The sequence below is a fragment of the Rhipicephalus microplus genome, chromosome 2, assembly GCF_043290135.1.
Source record: "Rhipicephalus microplus isolate Deutch F79 chromosome 2, USDA_Rmic, whole genome shotgun sequence".
Taxonomy (NCBI): Eukaryota; Metazoa; Arthropoda; class Arachnida; order Ixodida; family Ixodidae; genus Rhipicephalus; species Rhipicephalus microplus.
The window spans coordinates 245,434,599-245,460,302 of NC_134701.1; the positions used below are offsets into that span (position 1 = coordinate 245,434,599).

At 44.6% G+C, this 25,704-nt stretch overlaps 2 protein-coding genes across 3 annotated transcripts in view; one reads left to right on the forward strand and one right to left on the reverse strand.

Moving 5' to 3' along the window:
* Positions 1 to 1,646: 1,646 nt before the first annotated feature.
* On the reverse strand, positions 1,647 to 2,600 carry Chrac-14 (DNA polymerase epsilon subunit 3 Chrac-14). The gene has a single exon (XM_037421282.2). The coding sequence runs from the start codon at positions 2,453 to 2,455 to the stop codon at positions 2,048 to 2,050; it is 408 nt and encodes a 135-aa protein (XP_037277179.1). The 5' UTR covers positions 2,456 to 2,600; the 3' UTR covers positions 1,647 to 2,047.
* A 797-nt stretch (positions 2,601 to 3,397) lies between these two features.
* Positions 3,398 to 25,704, forward strand: part of LOC119170196 (CWF19-like protein 2) — a 33,821-nt gene continuing 11,514 nt past the window's right edge. The window contains exons 1-15 of one of the 2 annotated variants that reach the window (XM_075878378.1): positions 3,398 to 3,550; positions 3,614 to 3,685; positions 3,760 to 3,870; positions 4,296 to 4,424; positions 5,795 to 6,010; positions 13,142 to 13,517; positions 13,600 to 13,794; positions 17,062 to 17,498; positions 20,043 to 20,117; positions 20,332 to 20,397; positions 20,497 to 20,611; positions 22,721 to 22,815; positions 23,241 to 23,357; positions 24,476 to 24,631; positions 24,792 to 24,872. In XM_075878378.1, the coding sequence (XP_075734493.1) occupies positions 3,533 to 3,550; positions 3,614 to 3,685; positions 3,760 to 3,870; positions 4,296 to 4,424; positions 5,795 to 6,010; positions 13,142 to 13,517; positions 13,600 to 13,794; positions 17,062 to 17,498; positions 20,043 to 20,117; positions 20,332 to 20,397; positions 20,497 to 20,611; positions 22,721 to 22,815; positions 23,241 to 23,357; positions 24,476 to 24,631; positions 24,792 to 24,872 (2,259 nt within the window). In that variant the 5' untranslated portion in view covers positions 3,398 to 3,532. The remainder of the gene's footprint in view (positions 3,551 to 3,613; positions 3,686 to 3,759; positions 3,871 to 4,295; positions 4,425 to 5,794; positions 6,011 to 13,141; positions 13,518 to 13,599; positions 13,795 to 17,061; positions 17,499 to 20,042; positions 20,118 to 20,331; positions 20,398 to 20,496; positions 20,612 to 22,720; positions 22,816 to 23,240; positions 23,358 to 24,475; positions 24,632 to 24,791; positions 24,873 to 25,704) is intronic. The other variant, XM_075878385.1, reaches the window with a different exon arrangement.

A 25,704-nucleotide genomic window follows, 5' to 3' on the forward strand; every position in this document is an offset into this window, starting at 1 on the left:
CTTGAAACAAATAATTGTTTGTGGGCATTTCCAGGCACCATGTTTAAATGAAAGTAGATCTGCCTTTACAAATTTTGTTCTACTCAATTCATACTATCTTTCCCATGCAGCTCTATGCCACTTTCAAAGGCCGCAAAGGTTCCCGAGTCTTCCTCCTAGTGAATAATTTTTCCAGAACTGTCATGCTCAGTGGTACAAATAGAATGAGTGCAAGACTTCTAGCCTCTAGGCGTTCTACTGTGGACATTTGTCCAGTACGTTGTGCAAAGGATATGGGTGGCGGCAGAAACAATTGGGCCAACTTCCACAAAATGGAGTCGTTGCATGAAGTGGCATGAAAATTGTTTGAAAGTAAGCCTTGCAGAAGACAAAATCCAAGCAGGCTCCAAAAGACACTACAAAGCTATAAAGAGATCGCTTACTGTTATTGAAGTAAGTGCCTAAGCTGTCTGATATGTATGCTTTCTTTCCCATAAATTTGACACAGTTCTTCGGAAGATTCAGGCTGAAGTGGCCTTTACAGCATCCATTACCTGCTTTGGGCAGGTAATGGATGCTCGTGCTTTGGGCATCAACACAACACAGCTTCAAGTAGCCAATAAAGCAACTGGCTATGTGTTATTGATTACTAAAAAAAAAGTGGCCACAATATTGCAAAATAAAAGTAACTGATTAATTACGTTACCAAGAAATGCAGCCTATCACAAACTTCTCACGTCTGATTAATACCTTCAATTAGCCTGTAGTTTGTTACCAACTTCCTTGAGCTTTTTTTCAGATTCCGATCCAGCATTGCATTCATCTTCAACACCTTCTCTCTTTACCACCCTCTTCCCTTACCTAACGCTGAGTAACAGTTCAGAAAATTGATTCAGGCCAACCTCTCAGCTTATCTCTCATAATGAACCTCTTCCTCAGCTGTCCATTTTTTTTTTCGCTGGAGCTACTGGGTCTTTTTTCAGAACTTATACTGCTCTGCCCTTATGTCACATCTAAAGAAGCCTAGCCCAGATCACTTTTCACTGCCTTATTTGTGGGTTTTCCACATACCCTTAATGCTGATTGGCCCACTGACATTTTGTTAACTTCTGTCCAATTCAGGACCTGATTTTAAGCACAAAACTACACCTGAAAACATTGGTGGCAGCACTAAATTCCTAAATTCTATGCACCCCTCCCCCAACCATGTATTTCTTATAACTTCAAGGTGCTCTGACATTAAAGCTGAATGTTATCTTGCCCTTATTTTCACAATATCTTGGCGCATGCTTACATAGGTCTCTTCTTCACTGAAACATGACCTCTGTTGACAATTACTTGCTGTTGTATCTACATCTGGTTAGTATGTATTTTTAAACTACAAATAACAGTTCTACATCTGGTTAGTATGTATTTTTAAACTACAAATAACAGTTCGAAATTTGCCTGTGCTAAAAACTATTGTCTAGATCTAGGGTATTAGCGAGTTCCTGGAAGTTCCTTGTATTGTCTGCTAGGGAAGCCATGTTGTTTGCACACATCAGTCTGGGAATCCTGTATGACTATTTACCTGTTGCACAGGCAACAAATGAATCCCTAATATTCGTTTCTTTTTTTCAAAGCGCGCTTATGTGTTCTTTACACAAAGCAAGAAAACAAAGACCATCTTTTCTTCAGTCCTTTCTGAATTTCGTTACGTTTATTTTTTTAATTTTGCGAGCAAGCATTTATTAAAGATGTAAACTAACAAGCCCACAGCACAGGGTCTAAGTACAGCAACAGGACACAACAAGCAGGCTTGCAAGTTACAGCTAACAAATCATTACTGAGCTCCATGCACTTCGCGTCGCTGCGTTTTCTGAAAAAATTGGGGGCAACAGTGGTAATAGCAATAACAGCGACTGACAAGCACAAGGCGATGGCAATCACTTGCAGCTTAGTCATGGAACAAGCGGAGATAAATGTCGGTCGGCAGCACGGATTCCAGACGGAACGACAATGCCGTTTCCAACGTGGGTGCAGCACGGTTAACGGCATCGCACAGCTGCGTGTTCTCAGTCTCCGATTCTCAGCTCGCATCTTCGTCACCTGCATCGACGTCGCCGTCATCCCCCATCTCAGCGTCGCCAGCGGAGACCGCGTCACTAGCATCTTGGAGCTTCTTGGCTCGGTTCGCGTCCTTTTTCGTTTTTCCTTGGCGGAACTGCTCCAAATTCCCAGTGAGTGTGTCGATGAAACTCTCAAACTCCATTTCTTCCATCGCCGATATGATATCGGAGCCGGTCACAGTTTTTCTTTTGCCCTTCGTCGCAATGTTGTTTGCGCACGAAGTGGCGTAGAGGACAAAGACGCTCGCCGCTTTAGCTAAAGCAGCTCGTGCTTCCTTCGAAACGTTGACGCCATCGGGAAGGGCATCCTTGACGATACGCGTAACGACAGACAGAGGCAAGTTGATATCCTCAGGTCGCTCTACCATCGTCGGTAATGAAGCAAACAGATTAGCTGTCACAACAAGACCTGTGTAAAGGCGCGTTGAACGTTTCACTGATTCAGAGTGAGGCAGCACTTAAAGCAACGACCACATAGAGTGTCATTAGAGTCGACGCAGAACGCGCGCGCACACACAGAAACGTTGGAAAGCAAGCCAGTGAGCCAAAGTGAGCCACTCAATAAGCCGTTGCTATAGTGTACTTACCATGACCTACTACACTCCTGACCTGCCCAGAGAGCACCTCTTCCAGCGCCCACGTTCTAGTTCATACCTTCTGCCGCTAGGGCCGTAACTTAGGAGCACTGTGGCGCTAGTCAGCACCTGTTCGCTGACGTCAGCTTGAGTGTTCGTGGTCATATTTCGGCCAACAGAGCACTCATATTGCGTAATTATTATGCACTAATGAAAAATAATTTTGAAACAAATATTTCAAAAGTCATTCACAAATTCTTTGCAATTAAATGGACGCAACATCACATATGCTGTCCTACACTATGTAAGTCTACGGATTCTCGCATTTGTCCACCAGTGTGCAATAAATTTTTCGTCACACTGAACAGCTTACTTGACCAGTCATCTAAGTGAAAAAATAGTCACATATATGCCGGCTGTTCATCACGGAATGCAGCCGTTCTTACTCTAGCGCCGTCCAAACAGCCGTAAAGTAGCAGACGAACAGGTTATAGGTAGCGCCACCTACGGCGAGCGATTGAACGAGAGCGGGGACACGCGCTCCCATAGGAACCCCGCTATCTGAACAGGTCAGGAGTGTAGTAGGTCATGGTACTTACTACTAAGGCGGCCAGTGTGAAGCGTGGTGAAGCCAACAAGAGACGTCTACGAAGCCGTGATAAGTATACTGCTAAAAGTGCGCGCTTTGATGTGACCGATGTTGTCCAATGCGCAGCATTAAACTTGCTCAGTGTCTCGTCTTTTTACCTCAAGTGTGAATTTTGACAATTGTGCCAATGAGTTTCACGGATGTGATATCTGCGCCGTAATCGGCATGTGTTGTTCGCTTGGAAAGAGTAACGCAGTTCCCGAGGATCTAGCGAGAAGATAATGGATTCTTTTGCTCGGGTATGTTGTCGACTGTCACGAATACCGGGTACATATGTTCTGACCCACCTGTACTGTCTACAGGGTAAGAAAAAGAAGCAGAAGCAAAAGCACAAAAAGCGATCTTCGAAAGCAAAAAAAGTGTCAAGCGTATCGGTGAGCTTATTACACGCGAAAACGTCCCTTCCGTTGCAATGAATCAAAGCACAAACTTGTTTCACATCTTTTAGGACTCCAGCAGCAGCAGTGGTAGCAGCGATGAATGGGCGGAGGCACCGCCTAAAGCTCGTTCTACTGAACAACAGGACAGAAAAGCAGACAATACTTCTAAAGCCGCTCAGGTAATGCATAAGCTTTATTCTCAATCGAAACACACGTACGCACGCGAAGAACTGAGAAGTGTTTGTGTAGTGTGGATGACAGTATCTGTTTTAGCGTTTTTCGTTTTTAATTCGAGGCATTTGCTGCAAAGCGTGTGCAGTAAGAATACCAGAAGGGTACCAAATAAATGCATGTAACCCACTTTAGTGCAGGCACTACAGCCATGAATGAGCGCACTTGTCTGCTATCCAGCATCTAAAGTAATGTGGAAGCTTGTTTTAGCTTGGCCTTCACAGACATTCTGCACCTAACATCCTCAGTACCAGGGCACAACAGCACATGGTGCCGTTGACTGAAACCACATTGCAGCCTTGTCACTCGCAAATTTTCATTGATATTATTGTGATGATTATTCAAGAAGAATGCGTCTCATCATTCAATGCAGAGAGACGCATGGATGAACTTCGAAGATGTCATTCCAACCATATCGGCAAAGGATCACAGAGCGCAGAGAAGAGGTGAGAGGGCAGGCGGGTCTGGCCAGAAGGAAAAGACTTTAAGGACTGTTTATGAGGTGGGTGCATAATTGCAATATATCTGGTACTATTTTAATGATGCTGCTTGATGTTTTACCTATGCTCAGTATCCAACACACACATGATTGTGTTGCCACTGGAATGTACTTTAAATTATTTACCTTTAAGCCCTTAGTGCAAGCTAGCTTTCATAGGTGTTACCAATATGCTGTGGCTGACAATTTGTACCTGCTTATACCTTTTGTCATGCTTTCTGGTTCACTGCATGGTTATCAAGTTACAATTGGTCCACAAAAATGGTGAAAATAAAAATATCTTAAATTGCTTGAAGAAGACGGGATGTAATGCAGGAACACAGATGCACACACGAAGAGAAAAATACGCGAAACGCATGTACAGGAAGAAATTGTCAGCCACAGACGTAGAGACAAAGTGTAAAACTCCTAACTGACTTTATTTCATGAAGGAGGATTTATAAGTTCTACAAAATAAATTCAGCTGTAGGTCCTGCTCTCTGCATGTGCGTCGGTGGTTCTGTTTTGCATCCTGTATTTTTTGCATTTTACGATTTTTGCTGAATATGTGAACTGACTAGCGCAACGACATGCCTTGCTTCTGTTGAAATATCTTCAGCAAATCAATGTGATGTGTGAGGTAGGGAGCACGTTTTGTACAAAGAAACAAAAGAGCTACAACACCACATATGTCGCCTGAACTTAAACGGGTGCATTGAAGTGAAGCATGTGATCGGTTTAGTCCGAGAAATTATTCCTTGAGGACACACACACAAACACTTCTTTTGAAACATTATAAATTTATAAACTAACCGTAAAAAGCAATATTAGAGAGCAGTTTTTTTTAATGTCATGCCACCACGTATCTCGGAACTAAATTTTGTATTTTGGCCATGTTGGCCCTGTAAGTGTTTCTAAATCTTGCCAATTTATGAACTCAGATTTGTTTTCTTGAACTCAGTGTACTCAGCTCTTTGCCAGTAAAAAATATTTATATGCTGTTGTGGATACCCTCATGGTAAGTAGACATCGTGGTGAGTTGGTGCTGAAATTAGAACAAGGCATCACCACCAATCTTATCTTTTTGCATTCTTTCTGGCCTACCAAGCACCTTCTTGCAGCAAGAGTGCGGTTTCTGTCATGCGAAAGTGTTCTTTTTTTACTGTTAAAAAAAAAAACAAAACAGGCATATGCAGGGCATGTCAGCATGTTCTCTTGTTCTCATATTAGATGTGCCTCGATGCCATGGTAAAGGACAATATTTCCTATAAGTTGATGGGCACTCGACTGCAAGCTGCTGAAATATAAGTGGGAATTGCTTGTAGGGTGGTAGGTGAGAGCAGACATCCTCTGCATGTTGTGACTGCCACTGGTAACACCTTGTTTTGCTTTAGCCCGGCCAGCATGAGCGCGAGTTGAACCCATACTGGAAAGAAGGCGGAATCGGACTGCCCAAGGAAGATGAAGCCAAGTCAGCGGGGCCAACTCTAGTCGCATCTGCTGTTGGTGATGGAGGCCTTAGGTGGCTGAAGCGTGCCTACCAGAGGATACGTGAACAAGCTGCCGACGAAGGTCGACCATTGGAGGAAGTAGCAGCGGAGCGATATGGGGTTAGTTCATTCATTGCCGCAGCAATGTCAATTTATTGCCGCAGCAATTTCAATTGTGTTTCAGTCCGAGAGGGCCTTGCACCATGAAGTGCCACGAGAAAATTTTAGCTGTGCTGTTTGCTTATAAATAGGTAGTCTGAAATTTTTATGCGTGCAATGGTGCTGTCAGGTGATACCTGCTTGGCCTTTGTCACTCTTGCTATGCGCTGCACTTCACCCACCCAAACGTTTGCATTTACTTAATGTAACAAGTAGGTGCAACTGTCGCTATTACAGATGGTGTCTTTCTGACACTTTGGGTGCTTGAGCCCTGGTGCTATCAGTGTCCAAGTATTTAAAATGAGAACAGCTAAATGAAAATGTTTAGGCCCTTTTAAACTGAAATGCTGTTCATTTAGTTTTTTTTATTTTTGTGTGTTCAAAGCTTTTTTGTTACTGTGCAGAATATAGGAATGTCTAATTTCTAAATTTGTGTTATTAGCACGCACAAGAGTTGCCAGGTGCTGCTGAGCTGACAGGCAAATAATCATCACAAAATTAGCCTCCAAAAAATGCTGCAACCGTTTGAAAAAGCACAAAAGAAACAGAATGTATTAAATTTTCTCAATATTTTAAGTATTTGTACCTATAATAAAAAAATGTCAATCAAGTTGAAAAAAATCACTTCAATAATTCTGTACAGCAAAAGTATGTGCAACTGTGTGCCACAGCACATACTCTTTAACATTGTATCCAGGGTAATCTCCATTCGGTTGAATGCCATTTGCCAGTGTGTGACTAACGTGATTTGTTGATTCCTCCAACATATTGTCACGACGTGAAAAATAAAAGGGTACAGGACGCGGGTGCGACCAGGAAAGACAAGGTCTGTATTGACAAAACAAAGGAGCAGCCGCTTCGATGTCGTCTTTCTCGGAGCAACCGTGGGTGCAGCCCACGCTCATCACTTCGTCGTCCTCTTGCCCGGCCTTTAGCCGTAATATTAGCCTCCCTTTCAAGTAAGCATCGTCCTGATGCTTTATAGTCATAGTGGTTGATACTCGCTGGAAACGCACGAGTTCATTTGCGATATTCGGAGAAATAAGGTTTCATACGAACAACGTGCACAACTTCTGGAGCACACCTTCGACGCCTTAATGAGTGCGCAGTATCAGGAACAACTTCATAATTAATGTCACTGAGACGTCGTAGAACTTTATAGGGCCCGAAGTACCGTCTTAGGAGTTTTCCCGAGAGGCCACGGTGCCGAATAGGAGTCCATATCCAAACTTTCTCTCCTGGCTCGTATGAGACTAGTCGGTGACGAAGGTTGTACCGTCTTAAATCGTAGTCCTACTGGCGACTAATACGTAGGCGTGCAAGTTGTCGGGCTTCTTCGGCAAGCTGGGTGATATAATCAGCATCCGTCTCGACGTTTTCGTACTCGTGTGGTAGCATGGCATCGAGCATAGTGGTGACTTCACGACCATGAAGAAGGCGGAATGGCGTTGTTCTTGTTGTTTCTTGATGAGCCATGTTATAGGCGAACGTGACATACGGCAACATTTTGTCCCAGTTTTTGTGCTCCACATCGACGTACATGCAGAGCATATCCACAAGTGTCTTGTTGAGACGCTCCGTAAGACCATTCGCTTGAGGATGATACGCTGTTGTTCGCCGGTGGGATGTGCCACTAAGACTTAAAACCGCCTGTAATAGCTCGGCTGCGAATGCAGTTCCCCTGTCAGTTATTACCACTGACGGAGCGCCATGCTTCAGCACCACATTTTCCACGAAAAATCGAGTTGCTTCACTAGCCACACCTCTCTGCAGAGCCTTGCTTTCGGCGTAACGAGTGCAGTAGTCGGTGGCTACTATAATCCATCTGTGACCTGCTGATAAGGTGGGAAATGGGCCCAAAAGATTTATTCCGACTTGAGCGAATGGAGTAACAGGCACGTCAATAGGACGGAGGCGGCCTGCTGGTTTGACAGGTGGGACTTTTCTGCGCTGGCAATCAAGGCACGTCCGAACATAGTGTTGAACGGTCGCCTCCAGTCTTGGCCAGTAGTATTTCTGCCTCACTCTGCACAGCGTGCGCGTGTAACCCAAGTGGCCGGATGTAGGTTCATCGTGGCATGCCTGTAGTACTTCACTCCTTAGAGATGTTGGTACGACAAGCAAGTAGTCGTTTCTGTGTGACGTGAAGTTCATCTTGTACAGGACGTCGTTGCGTAAGCAAAATGACGAAAGCCCTCTCGCAGACAGTCTAAGTACAGCTAAAGTGTGACCCTCCAAAAAATGAAATATGGGTTTTAGTTCCGGGTCGTCTCGTTGCAGCTGTGCGACAGTAGCCGTGTTTACAACTCCAACAAATGCTGTATCATCATCTTCTGCTGTTGCAGGTTCGTATGGCGCACAAGAAAGGCAATCGGCGTCTGAATGTCGCTTCCCCGATCTGTAGACCACCGTCATGTCAAATTCTTGAAGCTTCAGGCTCCAGCTCGCCAACCTTCCTAAAGGGTCTTTTAAATTTGTCAGACAGCAGAGGGAGTAATGGTCGCTGACAACATTAAAAGGACGACCATAGAGATATGGGCGGTATTTCATAATGGCCCACATTACGGCAAGGCACTCTTTTTCTGTGGTGGAATAATTTTCTTCCGCACGTGAAAGAGTCCTGCTCGTGTAAGCAATTACTCGCTCAGCGCCATCTTGACACTGCACGAGTACAGCTCCTAAGCCGACATTGCTAGCGTCGGTGTGCACTGTTGTCGGGGCGTCATCATCAAAGTGCGCGTGGACAGGTGGCTTCTGAAGGTCCTGCCGCAGCTCGTCGAATGATTTTTGCTGCTCCTCATTCTATACGAATGCGACGTCTTCTCTGGTAAGGCGGGTCAACGGCGAGGCAATGCGCGAAAAGTTCTCAATGAAGCGTCGGTAGTACGCTCACATTCCTAAAAATTGTCTGACCGCCTTTTTGTCAGTTGGCGCTGGAAAATTTGTAACGGCAGCTATTTTTTCAGGGTCAGGTCGTACACCTTCACTGCTGACAAGATGCCCCAGGAACAGAAGCTCTTCGAAGCCGAAGTGGCATTTTTCTGGCTTAAGTGTTAGTCCGGCGAAACGGATAGCTTGAAATACTGAGTGCAGTCGCCTGACGTGTTTGTCGAATGTGGCAGAAAATACGATGACGTCATCTAAATACACTAAGCACGTCTGTCACTTGAGGCCCGATAGTATGGTATCCATTAGCCGCTGAAACGTTGCCGGTGCTGAGCACAAGCCAAATGGAAGTGCCTTAAATTCAAAAAGGCCATCAGGTGTCACGAAAGCTGTTTTCTCCCGGTCTCTTTCATCGACTTCTATCTGCCAATACCCACTCCTTAGATCCATCGACAAGAAATAACGCGCATGCCGTAATCGATCGAGGGAATTGTCGATACGCGGAAGTGGGTCGACGTCTTTTTTTGTCACCTGATTCACCTTGCGGCAATCCACGCAGAAACGTAAGGTGCCGTCCTTTTTCTTCACTAATACAACCGGCGAAGCCCAAGGGCTTTTCGACGGCTGAATAACGTCATCTTCAAGCATCTGTCGCACCTGGTTTTCGATGGCTTCACGTTCCTGCGGAGCTACCCAGTACGGGTTTTGCCTAATGGGTCTGGTCATGTCGTCCGTTATAATTCGATGTTTCGTCAGTGGCTTTTGACGGACCCTGGACGTTGAAGAGAAACAATCTTCAAACTGGTTAATAAGCTGCAGGTTACTTTGCTTCTGCGCCGGCAGCAAACTTGGGCCAATATCACCAGATAGAGGTGCGGGGGGGCAGATAAGTTGAATGATCTTTCTCAAAAGTTAGGCAGTCTGTCATATCGGCGAGCTCTTTCATGTACGCTACTGCCATGCCCCTCGTCAGATGTCGGCGTTCAGAGCTGAAGTTCGTTACAAGGACGTGCGTTTGTCCGCATTTTATGTTCACGACGCCTCTTGCGACAGATAAACCATGACTGAATAGCAGTGTTGGAATTCGCTCGGCGATGTTTTCAAAAATGCTCGACGTGGCATATGTCACAGCCACGAGTCACTCGACCGCGGCGGGATGGTCACGTCGTCGTCGAAGACGCGCAAAGGTTTACGTCGCTGGTCTGTACAGGGCTCATCCGAAACATGACCTGGGGCCATCCAGAACTTAACCGATCTCCCAGGAATGTTGACAACGGCACCGTATTCACGCAGGAAGTCCATGCCCAAAATCAGGTCTTTGCAGCACTCCGATAAAATTACGAAAGTAGCGACGAAGTCTGAACTGCCAATATTAATTCGAGCGGTACATTTGCCCGTCGGCGAACATAAGAACCCCCCTGCGGTTCTTATGTTCGGGCCCGTCCATATTGTTCTGACTTTCTTGAGGCAGTCGGCAAGTTTACGGCTGATAATAGAGAAGTCCACGCCAGTATCTACCAGCGCTGTTACTGGGCGTCCGTCTATACAAATGTCTAGATTGGCGCTTACGATTTCCGTTGATGTCGGTGGCGTCGTATTGTCCTTGGTATCGTCCGTCGTTCGATCCGTGGTATCATCCGTCGTATCGCGTCGTAGTGAGGATGTTGGAGGTGTGATAGCATCTCGACGGGCGGCAACCTTCCCCCCAAAGGTCGCTGCTGTTAGTTTCCCCAACGAGGGCTAGGGGATCTGCCCCGGGTCACCTCGGCGTAACTGCGCTGCTGCGGCGAATTAGGTGCAGGAGAAGGAGAGCGGGGTAGGCGATACGGGACATCAGGTTGCTGGGCTAGCGGGCCTGCAATGCTGTCACGGCGGTTGTCGAAATAAGCACGAGGGGAGGTTTGTAGAAAGTTTTGATGTCTATGGTCATGGTATGGGCAAATGCGGAAAACGTGGCCGGCTTCTCCGCAGTGGGAGCAAAGTGGTCGACGGTGCGCCACAAGTCCGTCTTACGAATGAATGCTCGACTGGTGGGCATTCTTTGCAACCAAGATGCAGATGTCGGCGGAGTGTACGTCGGTGAAGTTTGCATAGGTACGTTAGGCTGTGGATACGGCAGCGGCGGATTGGAAGCTGGGGCCCACGGCTCGTTGTAAGGCCCTTGGCTGACGTCGCGATAAGCCAGTGGTGTTGAGTTGTACGTCTCTGGAGGGGGTTGACGGACGGCCGGTGTGTGGCACACAGACCACTGGTCTGAAAGCGATTCGGGCAGCGAAAATGGCTGGCGGAGTTCTTGCCGCACAACTTCTGCAACGCAAGCCACGGTATTTTCTTGCGGAGTCACCAGGAGGTTTCGGACCTCCTCACGAACGACCTCACGAATGAGCTCCCGCAGAGAACACTCACGGCTCGCAGTCAAAGCAGAGAGGCTGGGAGATGTGTTGTTTGGTTGGTTGTGGTATCGGCGCCGTTGCTGCAGTGCTCGCTCGGTCGTCGTAGCCTCTTTGATAAATTTCGTTATGCTTGTTGGCAGGTTGCGTAGTGGACCGGCAAACAGCTCTTCTTTGACGCCCCTCATCAGATGTCGGAGTTTTTTACTTTCAGGCATCTCGGGGTCAGCCCGCCCAAATAGGCAGGTCATGTCCTCCGCAAACATGGCGACGCTCTCGTTTGGTTTTTGTATGCGTGCCTCGATGAGCTGCAGAGCAGAATCCCAGCGGTCGGTGTTTGCAAATGTCCCGAGAATTTGCTGCTGAAATTCATCCCACGAAGACAGCGTTGACTCGTGGTTCTCGTACCACGTACGAGCACTGTCTGCCAAAGCAAAGTAGACGCGCGATAGCTTTTTTTCAGTGGGCCAGCGGTTGGCCTTGACGGCTCGCTCATACTGGGCTAACCAGTCCTCAACGTCTTCATAGACCTCACCGTGAAAGGTCTCGAGAATTTGAGGCTACTCAACAGTAAGCTGTGAAGGCCCTCCAGTAGCCATTTCTCCAGGCAGGGTGTGTTGCTGGAGAAGTTCGAGGGGGATCGCCTCGGGACTAAGGTCTCGCTGTCGGCAACTGTAGCGGTGGACAGGAGTATCCACTGCAGAAACGGGTTACAGTGGCGGACTCGAAGTGTCAGGGCGCAGAGGTGTCCCAAGCATCAGTTGGAGAAGTCCAGCATCTCCACCAATGTCGCGACGTGAAAATAAAAAGATACAGGACGCCGGTGCGACCAGGAAAGACAAGGTCTGTATTGACAGAATAAAGGAGCAGCCGCTTCGACGTCGTCTTTCTCGGAGCAACCGTGGGTGCAGTCCACGCTCATCACTTCGTCGTCCTCTTGCCCGGCCTTTAGCGGTGACAATATGTTGGACTTCAACTCTCACCTGCTTAAGGTCATCAATAACATGCTTTTAGTGAACCTTATGATCATTATTGTAAATGTATTAAAAAATGCAAATAAGCTCAGAAAACCTGACAAGTGATTGAAAAATTTCACAAGTGACTCGGCAAGAAAAGAAGCCCAAATTTGTTTATGATGAACAGATCTGGCAACTCTTGCACACGTGTACAAAAGCCTAATGATGTGTCAAAGTTTGCTTGCAAACCTACTTCATAGTGCTCAGTTGTTTGTAGAACTTAGATCAGTGTGTGAGCTTACAAGTGGTTGGAACCAGTATTGTGTGTGTGTTAGTGAAGTTAAATGTGAAGATGTCTTAATGGCTCTGCTACTGGTTATCTGGAAATCTGGAAGCATCACACCGGCACGATTCCCGCATTGTGTTGTGACCTTCACAGACAGTGTCGAGCAATATGTTCCTCTTGCGCTGATTAGTTTCATATCCGAAGACGGCGCAGTGGTGCCCAGGTGACCTCTTGTAAGTGGGGGTGGTGTGAGCAGGCGCTTTCACACATTTTAATATCTCAGAGCTGCCTCTTGCCATGGTAACTTGGCACGCTAAATACACTCCTTGGCATTCCTGAACAAAATGGCATCCTGGTGCGATAATATGCCACTTGTGAGCCGAGGCACCTTTGTGTGAGATCGGTGTGCTTTGGTCTATAGCCAAGACTTGTTCACGGATGCCTCGGAAATTTCTTTATAAATAGTGGAAGCTTGCTTTTGATTGTTTTAAGCCTGGGAAAACACGTAATGGTTTGTCTCTTTTATACGAATCACTTGCATAGTAACCTCTACTTTACTTTTCATTTTTTTTAGTCTTTAGAGAAACTGGAGAGCATGATAGCGGAAGCTGAGTCAAGGGCTAGTTCAACTGGTGACAGGCATCATGGAAGGCATGGCACATCCAGAAGATACGGGAGAATGCAAAGACCAGGCTCAGATGATGACACGAGATCGTCACGTAACAAAGCAATGCAAAGACCGGGCTCGGATGAGGAAAGGGAGAGACCGTCACGTTGCAAAGCAATGCAAAGACCGGGCTCAGATGAGGAGACAGGGAAACCGTCACGTCACAAAGCAGTGCAAAGACCGGGCTCAGATGAGGAGAGAGAGAAACCGTCACGTCACAGAGCAATGCAAAGACCGGGCTCGGATGAAGAAATGGAGAGACCATCACATCATCGTGAAAAACGTAAGTAATATAAATTTCTCGTGCTTTCTTCTAATATCTTATTTCTAAGTTCTGATTGGTCGACGACCCACTTAATATCCAGGCAGAGATAGTCAGTCATCAGGGTCCAAGAAGTGGTCTGAAGAACGGGGAAGATTCCAGCGACCAGGTGATAACGATGACAACTCTGATCAAGACGACCACCGTGGCAAACACCGGCACAGAAGAGAGTACTCATCATCATCATCTTCTTCAAAGCCCAGCTGGATGAAAAAAGAGTTCTACAAAGACACAAAAGGTTATCTTCTTCCTTGATCTGTTAATAAATACGAGCTGACAATGAAGCCAAGGAATGTAAAGGGAATGTTATGCACAGGTTGCAGGCTTGGTCTCTGCCGACGGCAAGTTGTTTTTTTGTCCACTTTTATTTCTGTACATATGGGAATTACTACACCACAGTTAAAAGACTACAAGTAACATCTCCGTTGCCTTTCTTTGCTTCGTTGTCTGCTAATATTCATTAAGGCTGTGTCTAGCAAAAAAGAAAAGAAAAACCTTCAATTTTCTTTTTTTGTTCCTTGATCTGTTCAGGGGTGCAACAGCCGTGCCAAGTTGATTCAATTTTTATTTTTGCACCAGTCTGGGCCGAAACCATGAAATTTGCAAAAATCGTGCCACACTGCGCCAAAATGCCCAACCAGCCTCAAAATTTTCTAAGTACATGTGCTAGCTTCAGCAACAAAGGTAGGCCACGTTGGCCATCTATAGTTTGCATCCTCAACCAATCCAGGGTAACATTCTATGAACGTTGGTCCAGGGATCTAAGCGCGCCAATCCTAACCCTAAATCATGGTCCTCATGCCCATCGGTTCACCGACCACAGCGGATATCCACCGGCGGGAAGACGCAACTTCAAGGCAAAAAATGCTTTGCCATAACCAGCAACACTTCGCGGAAAATATGAATTTTCTAGTCGGCAAACCTGCCAGTGGCATGTTAGGAACTAAAGCAGGAAGTGTATGTCGCTGTTACTGCGTGCGAGCTCGAAGTGCTGCAACGCCGTGGTTGCCAGCGACCTCGTTGGTTGCGCCAACGGTCGCGTGCCGTTGTTACTTTATCTAGTGAAACGCGCCTTGCAAGGGAGCTGACAATTTGCGCCCTAAACCTAATCCCATCGCAAAAAAAAAAAAAAAAAACGAAGGAGGGCAGGGGCCTCCCCCAAATTTTTTTGGCCTTGTTCTAACCCGTGCAGAACGTTGCTTTAGCTACCTTCGCAGCCGTACTCCAGTGACCTGTGGAAAAGCTTTTTAATATTTGGAAGGGGCTGTTAGCACTATTCATGGAACATAGCACAGTTTGTTCATTTACTCATGTGGTTATACGCTGCATAATTATGAGCACTAATATGATCACTGACGACTAAAAATGTTACTGGCAGTCATTTGGAGTACTGCATAACATTTCTGCAGCCCTAATGATATGAAACAAAACTGTGTGCCATTTTTTTTCACCACCCACTAAGATCGCCAAATTAACAGATCTATATTTACATCCTCAGAGTCTGTCGAAGGATTTGACCGGTGTGACAAATGCTAATTGTTTGCCGATTGGGTTGGTTCAAAGTACTACGTTTATTGAAATAGCAGTGCTCATATTCAATATCTGCACAATTTAGGGGATGTTGAATGGTTTTCACATATTATTTTTCTAAATGTAAGCCTCCTTTTTTCATACTGCTCCAAATTTGATCTTTCGTGACATAAAAAATTATTTTCTTGCGACTTGCTCGAAATTTCGATTTTAGTGCTCCAAAAGTAATATTTTGCTGCTCCAAATTCTATTTCTGCTGTTGCACTCCTGGTTGCAATATGAAGCTGCATTCAATGTTGCATTGCAGACGCAGCATCATGTTTCGAACAAACATTGATCAGATAGTAGCGCGCATTTTCGCTGGTGTAAATATGTCGTACATCACATGTCTTATTGCGCCCAGGCCTGATTGAGATTGAAATTCATTGTAGTGGTTGGCTTCCACAACTTGTGCAAGTTTGCCTATCCCGGCAGAGGTATTTGGCCCTTACTAGTTCCAACGGTATTGAAAATGCCCTATTTCCCGTCACACCACTGTGGAGGGAGTGACAGTGATTAAGATAAGTGAGACCTCAACAGCTGGCAAAAAGGAGTTTCCATAAAGTGGCCTTTACTAGGCTTTGTTTACCTTTGTTTGATTAAGAATGAGCTAAAGTTCATCTGCACAATCCTCTGTAATCGTACAAGCACTGAGATACCTGATAGGAGCGCTGGCAGATATTCAGAGCTATTTCAGATGTGGCTGTGCAAATTTGAGCCCTCTAGAGCACTAAAAAGGCATGCATTCATTTCTCTGGACTATTTTACAGTTACTAAGGAGTCTTCAAAATTTGGTGTAGGCTATAGTCCGAGCGATCACATTTGGGTCCAAGTTGCTCATTGGCTACTATATATTGCTTCAAGTTAATGTGCAGACTTATCTCCCCCAATTGTATCCTTGTGTTACATTCATGCGTTCTTGTAACTGATTAAACACAATTTTTTTCAGATTGAGTAAGTTTGTACCATTCTTTAACACAAAAAAAATGAAAGTCATATTGTATCAGTACCCCTTTGACAAGTACTACATGAAAGGAAAAGGAGAAAGTTTGAGGGGTGTGTTATACTTCTGTAATCTTGTCTTCACTCCACTGGCTCATGTTCTTGAAGGACCCCTGACATTGAAAGATTTGTTCTGGCATTTTTACTGCAATTTGTATCTTTGTGCCTGGTAGTACTAAAATTCAATCATAAATGCTTTAGTGCAAGTTATAATTAATGCTAGCATCGATAATTAAGAACAGTTTTGTGCTAGGTTGAAATGCCTGCCTTAATACCATAAGAAACTAGCGCCCCATGATAGGGGAGTGTCTGAGACTATGTGTGCACAAACTTCAGTGATGTTGAATGCGCCGCTTTCAGATCGGGGTACCCGTGTGCGGTGAAGAATGAAATGATGTGGATGCTTTGACCATGTTTCCTTTTGAAAAAAGAAAAGTTTTGTTGGCACAAGCAGCCAGAACCACCTTGAGATCAGCCTGAAAACAGAGGGAAGGGGGTGACAAGCAATTGTCTTGGCCTGTCGGTGTATTGTGTGTTCCCTGCAAATGTTGTCTGACTTCGACAATACTCGCAATACTTGTGGAATAGCACATGGGGTCTCGCTCTACAGCATACTCATCGCGATGTCTTGAGGTGCTGCCAACTCAGATGAGCACTCACGCTTACTTTAAAGACCAAATTAAAATATCTTAAAGCTGAAATATATTAAAATATATTAGCCTAAATTATTTATTAAACTTTATTAGCCTAATAATCAGTGAGAAGTGTGCCCGCATACAGGACAATCAAACAATACAAACATCTCATGGTTCCATTTCTTGGTTTCAGGGGTCTTTAAACATTTGTCACTGGGCCTATTCTCGGCAGAGCTTTACACAGTGTTAAAGTCCACTGAACTAGCAGGCCAAATATGCTGTATCCATTCTCTTAATAGACCGACAACATGAGCAGAAGCAAGACATCAGCAAGAAGGGAAGGGATTGCTTGCAGGAGGAATGCCAGCCTTCGAGGCAGCAGGGGAGCCCCAGATCACACGAGCAGCCAGAACGAGAAAACGAGCCTGATCCGGTTGCCCAGACAGAGGAGCGTGCTGCCCCCAAACTGCTGTCAGACAAGGAGCTGAATGCCTTGGGTGCAAAGCTCATAAAGGCTGAGATGCTGGGAAACACGGCGCTATACGAAAAATTGAAGAATGAAATTGAGGAAGCGAGGAAGGCGCGGGAATCTGCCGGGGCTTCCACGTGTCCCGATGGGGCACAGCGTGGCTCTCGCGAGGAAGTGGTCATCCTGACCAAGACAGATGGCCGTGGCTTTGCGCATCCTCTCTTGGAGCCATCTGAAGTTGGTGGGCCATCGAGGAAGAAAGCAAAAGTATGTGTCTCGCCACACACTCATGCTACTCTTTTTGGTTGTTTATTAATATCTCATATGTGCCAGCTTGGGATTTACGTTAAGGATGGGCTGTCAATTAGTGACAATGATTCAGCGAAAACTTGAAGGCTTGCTTCTCTGAGTAGTGCGTTCTAGTCCCTTGCAGTCTTCACTAAAAAGCAGCGTAGGTGCACAGCAGTCTGTGTCTGTGATGGGCACAGTGATTTTGTGTGATTCGTGCAGCAGGACGAATGACAAACGGGCAAGAATAATGAAGTGCTATGAGGGGAATGGCAAAACATGGGAAAAAGGCACTACCTAGATCTGAGTTCCAGGCTATCTTAGGTGTCTTAGTTCCAGGCTATCAAGACGTGCTTCCGATTTTAGTTTTGTAATACTAGTATGAAGTGAGTAATATGAATAAATGTCGTGAGCTGTGTGCTTTTGTACTGCTTCAAGCGCTTTAGAAAGGTAGGATTGTTATAGGTCCCAAGGAGAGCATGCATATTCCAAGCTTGAGCAAAACTCACATTTGATAAGCTAGCAGTTGGACGGATAGGGGTGTAAGATGCAATTGCCTTTAAAATTATCTCATGTCAGTTTCGTTAATGATTTTTGTGATGTGAAAGGACCAGGAAAGATCGCTGGAGCTAGTGATGCCGACGTACTTGCATGAATTGACAGGAAAAATCGTAGCATTGCATAGGACGCACTTTGATGGAGGAAGATTCCTTTGGCTGATAAAAGAAACCAGCAGTGTTTAGTGACATGAGTCATTTGCTACACCAAGCAGCGACGTTATCCAGGTCTTCTTGAAGTTACTGGTAGTCATCGCTATAAATAGGGCAGTAAACGATGCAATCGTCTACGAATATACTTATGTTAGATGAGATGTTGGCGGGAACATAGTTAATAATATTAGAAAAAGGAGTGGGCCCAAGACCGAACAGGGCTTCTTCTTAAAGAGTGATTGTTAGCCTGATGAAACTGCTCCCAATTAGTCACAAGAGCACAAATCTGGTCCAAAACAAAAGGATTAAGGTGCGACAAAGTCTCAAATGTAGTTACTGATGTGGCACCTAGTCGAACTCCTTTTAAAAATTAAGAAGCAGAGCATCAACTGGAACGTTTAAATCGGGGTTAGGGGTAATTTGAGTAATGAATAACGTTATTTGTGTGTCACAAGAAAAAGCTTTGCCAAATCCATTTTGATTAGGAGTGATAAGATTAACAGATAATAGAAATTTAATTGTGTGTGAGTATATTGTGTTTCATTAGTTTAGAACAATCACCTCTTAGTGAGGGCGGTAACTAGGACATGAAGACGGTGGACCTTTTTTCAGGACTGGGACAATTTGCCGGCTTTCTAGTCATCTGGTTCCTCTCCCAGTAATAATGACTACCGAAAGATGTGACAACATTTCGCTGATGGCATACTTACTTAGTTCAATTTACAATTTCTGAGTTGGTGCCATTGGCGCCTGCCGATAATAAAAACCATATAGAGTCAATTGCATTTGTGACGCTTGCAGGATTCAAGGTGATATCAGCCATAGCATTATGACCATAGGGCAGAAAAATCGGTAGGTCATCAGCAGGTACATTAGTAAATGCGGAAGAAAATGTGTGGACAGGTGCTTCTGCAGCTTCACAGTCATAAATGGGCTGGTTTTGGTCATCGAAGTAGGGGCAATGGTTGTGAGTGATTAAGATTCAGAATCTTGCAGAATTTTTTCAAGTTATCGTGAAGCATGTTTGGTAGTGTGGACATTTGGTTTTGCTAACAAGAGATTCGAATGTTTCTTCTGCAGTGCGATAATTATGCCATGCACACTCGTTGGAATGCTTTGCAGCATGGTATAATTTTTTTTTGTTATTCAAGCATTTTAGCATTGAGTTGAATTGAGGTGATAACTTCTGTTTTGTTACTGTTACTGTAAGTACATGTCTATTTATCAAGGCATGCATTTCGTTTCTAAACAGGAGCTGGTTCCTACTGACGGAGTGTTTTCAAAGTCAGAAGAAGACTTGCGAAAAAATTCTCTAGTTTTATGTTCATAGCAGCCTAGTTTTCTTTACGATGAAGAGTTCTAGTTTTTTTTTGTTGTGGGTTTCAGTAATAATAAAATTAACTCAAGCATGGAGTGCAGAGTGATCACAAAGGCCAGACACATAAGGCAATAATGAAATTTTCGACGAGTTGAGAATTAAGGATGAGATCAAGTATGTTAGATGAATTTAGGCTTTCACGTATTGGCCTGTTAACAAGCTGTGTCAGTCTGAAAGGGAGACAGGTGTTGATGAAGTCGAGTCGCTTTCAGCGGTGTCCACTGACATGGGGGTGTCAGGGTTAAACCAATTTATGGAGGGAAAATTGAAGTCACCAAACACAATGATTGGTGACTGGTGACGCCGTTTATGAGACAATGGAGCGCCTCATGAAAATCAGCCACAAACATCACGTCAGTATCAGGCATCAGGATCATCTTCATACAACTATGCCGAGTATCAGAGTAAGATCAGGGGATTTGTTGTTCTTTGCAGGTCCCCACACATGACAGAGGTGGCGAACGAGTGCGATACTTTGCCGATGACGACCGACATTCTCTCAAAAATTTGGTGAGCCACTTTCAAATGTACTCAGCAGAAGCAACACAAGTAACAAGCAAGACCAAGCGGGACAGCGCATGCCTCCTTTGGTCTTCCTTCATACTTGTGTTGCTTGCGTTGATATTAACATGAGTTTTAACCAACTTCCCCAATTGTTTGCTCTACAAGTGCATTCTGGTGCTTCAATGAAATTTGCTGTATTTCATTTTTACTATGCCACCAGTTTGAGCGGGAGAAAATGACCACGGCAGAAGATCAAAACGCGGAGTTTGCACGTCTCGCTGGCAAGGTGAGGTGATGCTACTTTGGTGGTATGCATGCAGACATTGCACTGATGATGCTGTTTCCTCTTTTGGAGATGTGCTTATGATGAGGAGATTTTGTCCAGGTACGAACCTCGAAAAGCCAGGATTATGACTTTGATGATGCTGTCATGGACAAAGCGAGTCAGCATGACTCTTCTGCGAAGCAAGATGCGCGGGACCGAATGATAGCTATTCAGGGTAGCGCCATGTTTATTCCTCTTCTGCACTTGTATATCTCTTCTGCACTTGTATATCTAAAAGGTGGCGAATTCGGTTTAAGGACATCTGCACGATTCAGAGAGATATGTGAAAAGAACAAAATAATTCTCATCCATCTGAGACTAGTAATAAGCAACAAATTAAACCCAGACTGATCTTTTAGAAGTTTCTACAATTGAAAAAAAAAAAAAAAAACTCTCCATTGTTTGGAGACTGTACCTGGGACTAACGCTTGTCCTCGTGAATGAAGCAAGGGAATTTCAAGTGCTCATTTCTTTGTTTGACACAGCATAATGAGAAGCAGCAGATAATGAAGCCCAGGAAGGTATAGGAGAGTAGGAAATGTTCACAGCTTTTAAATGTATTGTGATAGATGAAAGATGTGAAGAAAGTAAAGTGGATGAAAAGACAACTTGCTGCTGGAACAAATCGAACTCTCAAAATTTCCTTTCATTCATAGCGAGGGCCTCATTCTGGCAGGCGTGACGCCTTCAGGTAGTATGCGAGGGCTTATTGGTCAGCTGTCTGCTTGTTAAAGGTTCACTTGCTATGTGACACCATCTGGCAAAATAAAAAAGCATTCCACAATCTCCATCATAGCAACAAGCAGTGCTGACCTACACTCCTAGGTTTCGTGCACATAAATACATGCTCTGCTTTAAAAGTTGCGTGCATTATACAGGAAAAGTATATTTATTGATGGGACCTGTGCAAATCATTGACATTCTTGAGGATACTCTCCTTGCATCAATAGACTTGCAGAGGCATGTCTTTCATGCCTGGAAGGTATCCTGAAAGTTGACGGGAAAATCTCTCGGGAACGTTGTAACATGCTTTTTGATGTTGTTCACATTTTCCAAATGCTTTTTTCAGCTTTCTTCGCAGTAGAAGAAACAGAAATAAAGTTGGACGGAGCCAAGTCAGGAGTGCAAGGGGAATGGGGTACCACCTGGGCATTGCTGTGGGTCATGAACTTTGTAACGATAAAGGTCATTTGGCTGGGGGCATTGTCATGGTGGAGCTTGACCGCGTCCTTGATGTCAATCCTCATGCTCGTAAACCTGGGTTCCCATCTCTGGAGCACCTCCAGTAAGTTGCAGCGCTGGCAGTTTCTCCCTGCAGGACAGGCTCAATTTGCAGGCTCATAATTCAAATTTTTATTGTTTCTGATTGTTGAGCATCCACAATGGCATTTGTCGCCAACTTTCTTCTGGCCCTCCTTGAACGCCTTGCACTACTTCCTGGAATGCGACCTTAAAATGCAGTAATTCTTGGGGCCTCATGAAGCTTCCACAAAATTTCGGCAGCATTTTTTTTTTTGAGCTTCAAGCAAAACTTGATACCATAACGCTGTTGAGGGAGTGCTTCATAGCGTTGTATTGTGAAGTTGCTAACAACACTTTACGCGGAAGCACATCTTGTCACTCGCACTGTTTGTGTAAACTGGCTACCGCCTATGTTGGAAGTGCTCATGTCTCGCCACATTGCCCAAGCCGCTTTACTACGCTGTCATGTATAGTCACGTCACAATTAAATATTGCGCATTGCTTTTAACGACCGTAGCTCAACTGGTTGGAGCATGGGGTGTGTAATTTGAAGGTTCCAGGTTTGGTCCCTGACGATGGCAAGTCGTCTTTTTGTCCACCCTACTTTCTTCACATCTATAACAAATACTGCAATACACATAAAAACAGTACAGTTAACCTCTCCTGTACCTTCCTTGGTTTCGTTATTTGCTAGTTTTCATTAAGGCCTATCTTGGTGGTCACTCTGCCATTTGAACTAACTCAGAGATAATAGTACACGATAAAAACCGGGGAAAGATGAAAAGGACAGATGCACAAGTGCTGTTCCTGTTTTCACCTGTCCTCGGTTTTTGGCAAGCTGCAGCAATTTCGTGAAGTCATGGAAGCTTGCTTAAGCTTCCCTGTTTGCTACGATGCTGGCATATCACTCAGAAAGGCCCAAGTAGTGAAGAACAGGGGCCTTTCATTGATCATTTACAGCTGCGGAAATATGATGAACATCACAGTCCAGGGCTTGCTAGAATTCACTTGAAATACTTTTGTTTAACTCCTTTCTTAACAGAGCATAAGCACATGTCTAAAGCGCTGGAGAAGTGTAGATACTGCATCGACAGCCGTGAAATGAAGAAGCACCTAATCATCGCCATAGGTATCCGGGTGAGTTGCACATTTACCAGTACAGCTTGCGATTCCCGTTTGTTGCATATATTCCCGGACAACATGTGCAGCTTGCAAACTCATTTCCCTGCGTTTTAATTCTGTTTCTAAAACTGTTAATGGCATGAAAACAGTTAAAATGGTAGTTTTCATGACTGCGAGTTTCTTGAGATGAGCAGCTTCCAAGAAATGTTATTCTCCTGAGCTGCAGTAAAACAGCTCTAGTTTATCCTTGTTGAGCAGTTCGATTTGACAGGAGTTTATTGTAATCTGAAGCAGAGTCCTGTGACAGAGATCGGTTTCTACTGAAATGATCATGTAATGTCTAATTTAGTTAATTGAATGCATTGCTTTGTTTTTATTCTTCGGGTAGTACGATTCCGTGTTTGCTTGTAATGTCGTATCTTCTTGCACGTTATTTTCAGGCTTACTTGTGCTTACCGCCGTATCAGTCGTTGACTGAGGGGCACTGTTTAATTGTCCCACAAGCACACGTAGCTTGTGGAACTTTGCTCGACGAAGATGTGTGGCTCGAGGTGCAGGTAAGCTGACAAGTTTACATAAATATCAGTTTTACAGTTTCCTTAAAGAGACGTTTTTAGTAACCAACTTGAGATTTTAATACTGTTAGCAGGAAAGGATCATGCTTTTTTATTACCAGTCTTTCTTTTCGATTTTTCGATGATCCATTCGAACGCAAGACCGCTCATTTTGTATCATAGTCCTTGCGGGATACCTAGTGCTCTGCCCTGTCATTCGAAGGTCTAACAAATCTTTGTCTTAAGTTCGACCAGTTTGCAAGATTCAAGTCTACTGCAGCATTGACCAGCTTAAACAGAATCACAGTCATTGAGGGAGGTTGCTCTCTTCTCAGCTTTATCAATTCATACAACAGTTTCGCCTTATTGATACATGAAAGACAAAGTAGCTTTGGCCGTGAAGTTTTTGCTGACGCTTTTTGTATTTGCACCGCTTTCTTTAGTTGCTGACAGGTGATGAAACCATCCACGACCAAGACAGTGGTTAAAATTTTTTTTGTCGTATGTACCACGAGTACAGTGTCATGTGGGATGAGAACATATATGTACCCAAAAATGTCACATAAGGGGGAAATCTGGGAACAAACGGAACATTGGTATGAGCAAAATCTCTGTTGTTGAATTCGCCAAATAGGAAATGTCACTGTTCAGCCTTTTGTGAAAGAAATCACTTAGTAATTTGGATAGCAAGTTTCCCTCAGGTGGGCTTTCCATGCATGCTGCTACAATGCGAAGTGTGCTATTCATACTTTCCTTGAAAGTGCTAGGGGATCAAAGCAGGCTACATACCTTACTCATTTCACACAGTCTGGCCATTGTGTCATTAAGGTCTATACTGTTGAGCGCCTTCATAAGAGATTCTGATGTAAGAGACAACTGGTTATAAAAGACACCTTTGTGCTCAATATTGAAATAAGAGTTGACCAGAAAATCAGGATGTGGTTTCCTACTTCCAAGAGATGCCTTATGTAAGGGACAATAACTACTCCCAGGTGCCTGTGTCTTAAATAGGGGTTCAGCTGTAGGACTTTCTCCTTGCAGTGTCATCTGCATTCGTCTCTTTACACATAAAAACCTTTTTGGATATATTTACTGTTTAAAAAAGTTATATTTTTACCTAGGTGTTTCGAAAAGGTTTGACAAAGATGTTTGAGGAGATGGGAAAGGACACTGTATTTATGGAGACTGCCGTCGCATTTCGTCATCACCCACATGCAGTCATAGAGTGCATACCGGTGCCCTTGGATGTTGGAAACTTGGCACCAATGTACTTCAAGGTTAGTTAAAAATGCAGATGTTTGAAAACTGTGCATGTAAAGTTGATGTTCAGTGCGCTTCATATCAAGCACAACCAACTGCTTTGTACGCGATAGCTGTTATAATCGCGCAAATTTGAACACTTGTAAACTTATTTACATGATACTGTCTATGTTTCAGAAAGCCATAATGGAATGTGAGAGGGAGTGGGCCCAAAACAAGAAACTTGTTGACTTGTCGAAGAAAGGCCTACGAAACTCGGTACGTTAATTTCATTTCGATCTTTTGCTCTTGATTTGAACCTATAGCCTGTCAAATTATTTGGTTGTACTAGTAGAGAACATTGTCTGCTATTCAAGCTTTCAAAGTATGTAACTGCAACTGTTACAGCATGACATGTACCTCTTGCTGTGCGAAAGCAAAAGTTTGTAGACATTTTCATCATTTCTCAATTATGGTTAGCAACCTTAATTTCTAGGGCTTTAAGTATTTGTGGACTAAAATTTGTGGAGTATAAAAAAATAATGTGACAAGCATGTTCTTCGAAGGAGTTTCAGCAAGAAACTCGCCAGGGCAAGCAAGACAGCTGCAGCACAGAAAACAGGAGGTTGAGAGCACTACACACGAACGTCGTCGTCTTTTTTCTCACTGGCACAGAGCTCGCGCCGATGTGCACCAGTGCAATTTCCTCCCCGCAAGAACAGAAGCCATCCTGGCGGCCATGACTTAAAAAAAAAAGCGCTATAGGTGTGTCATAGCAGGGTGTAAGTCGCGTGACGTGAACTGTTTTGCGGCCTCAGCAGCGATGATCGGGCGATGGGTCGACCTACTCAATGACGTAGTTTACGGGATATGTCTGCTCCAGTATGCGGTAAGGACCGTAGTACCGTGACAAAAGCTTGGTGGAAAGTCTGGGAGTAGTCGACGGGACTTAAAGCCAAACCAGCTTTCCCTGGGGATCAGACGCAGAGGTGTCATGACGAAATTTTCGGTGCGGCTGATCTTGCGTGGTGTATGAGCGAGCCAGTTTACGGCATTCTCTAGCGTAAGCAGCAGCTTGAGAGATGGGTTTGCCCTCAGAAGCTTCCGGTTG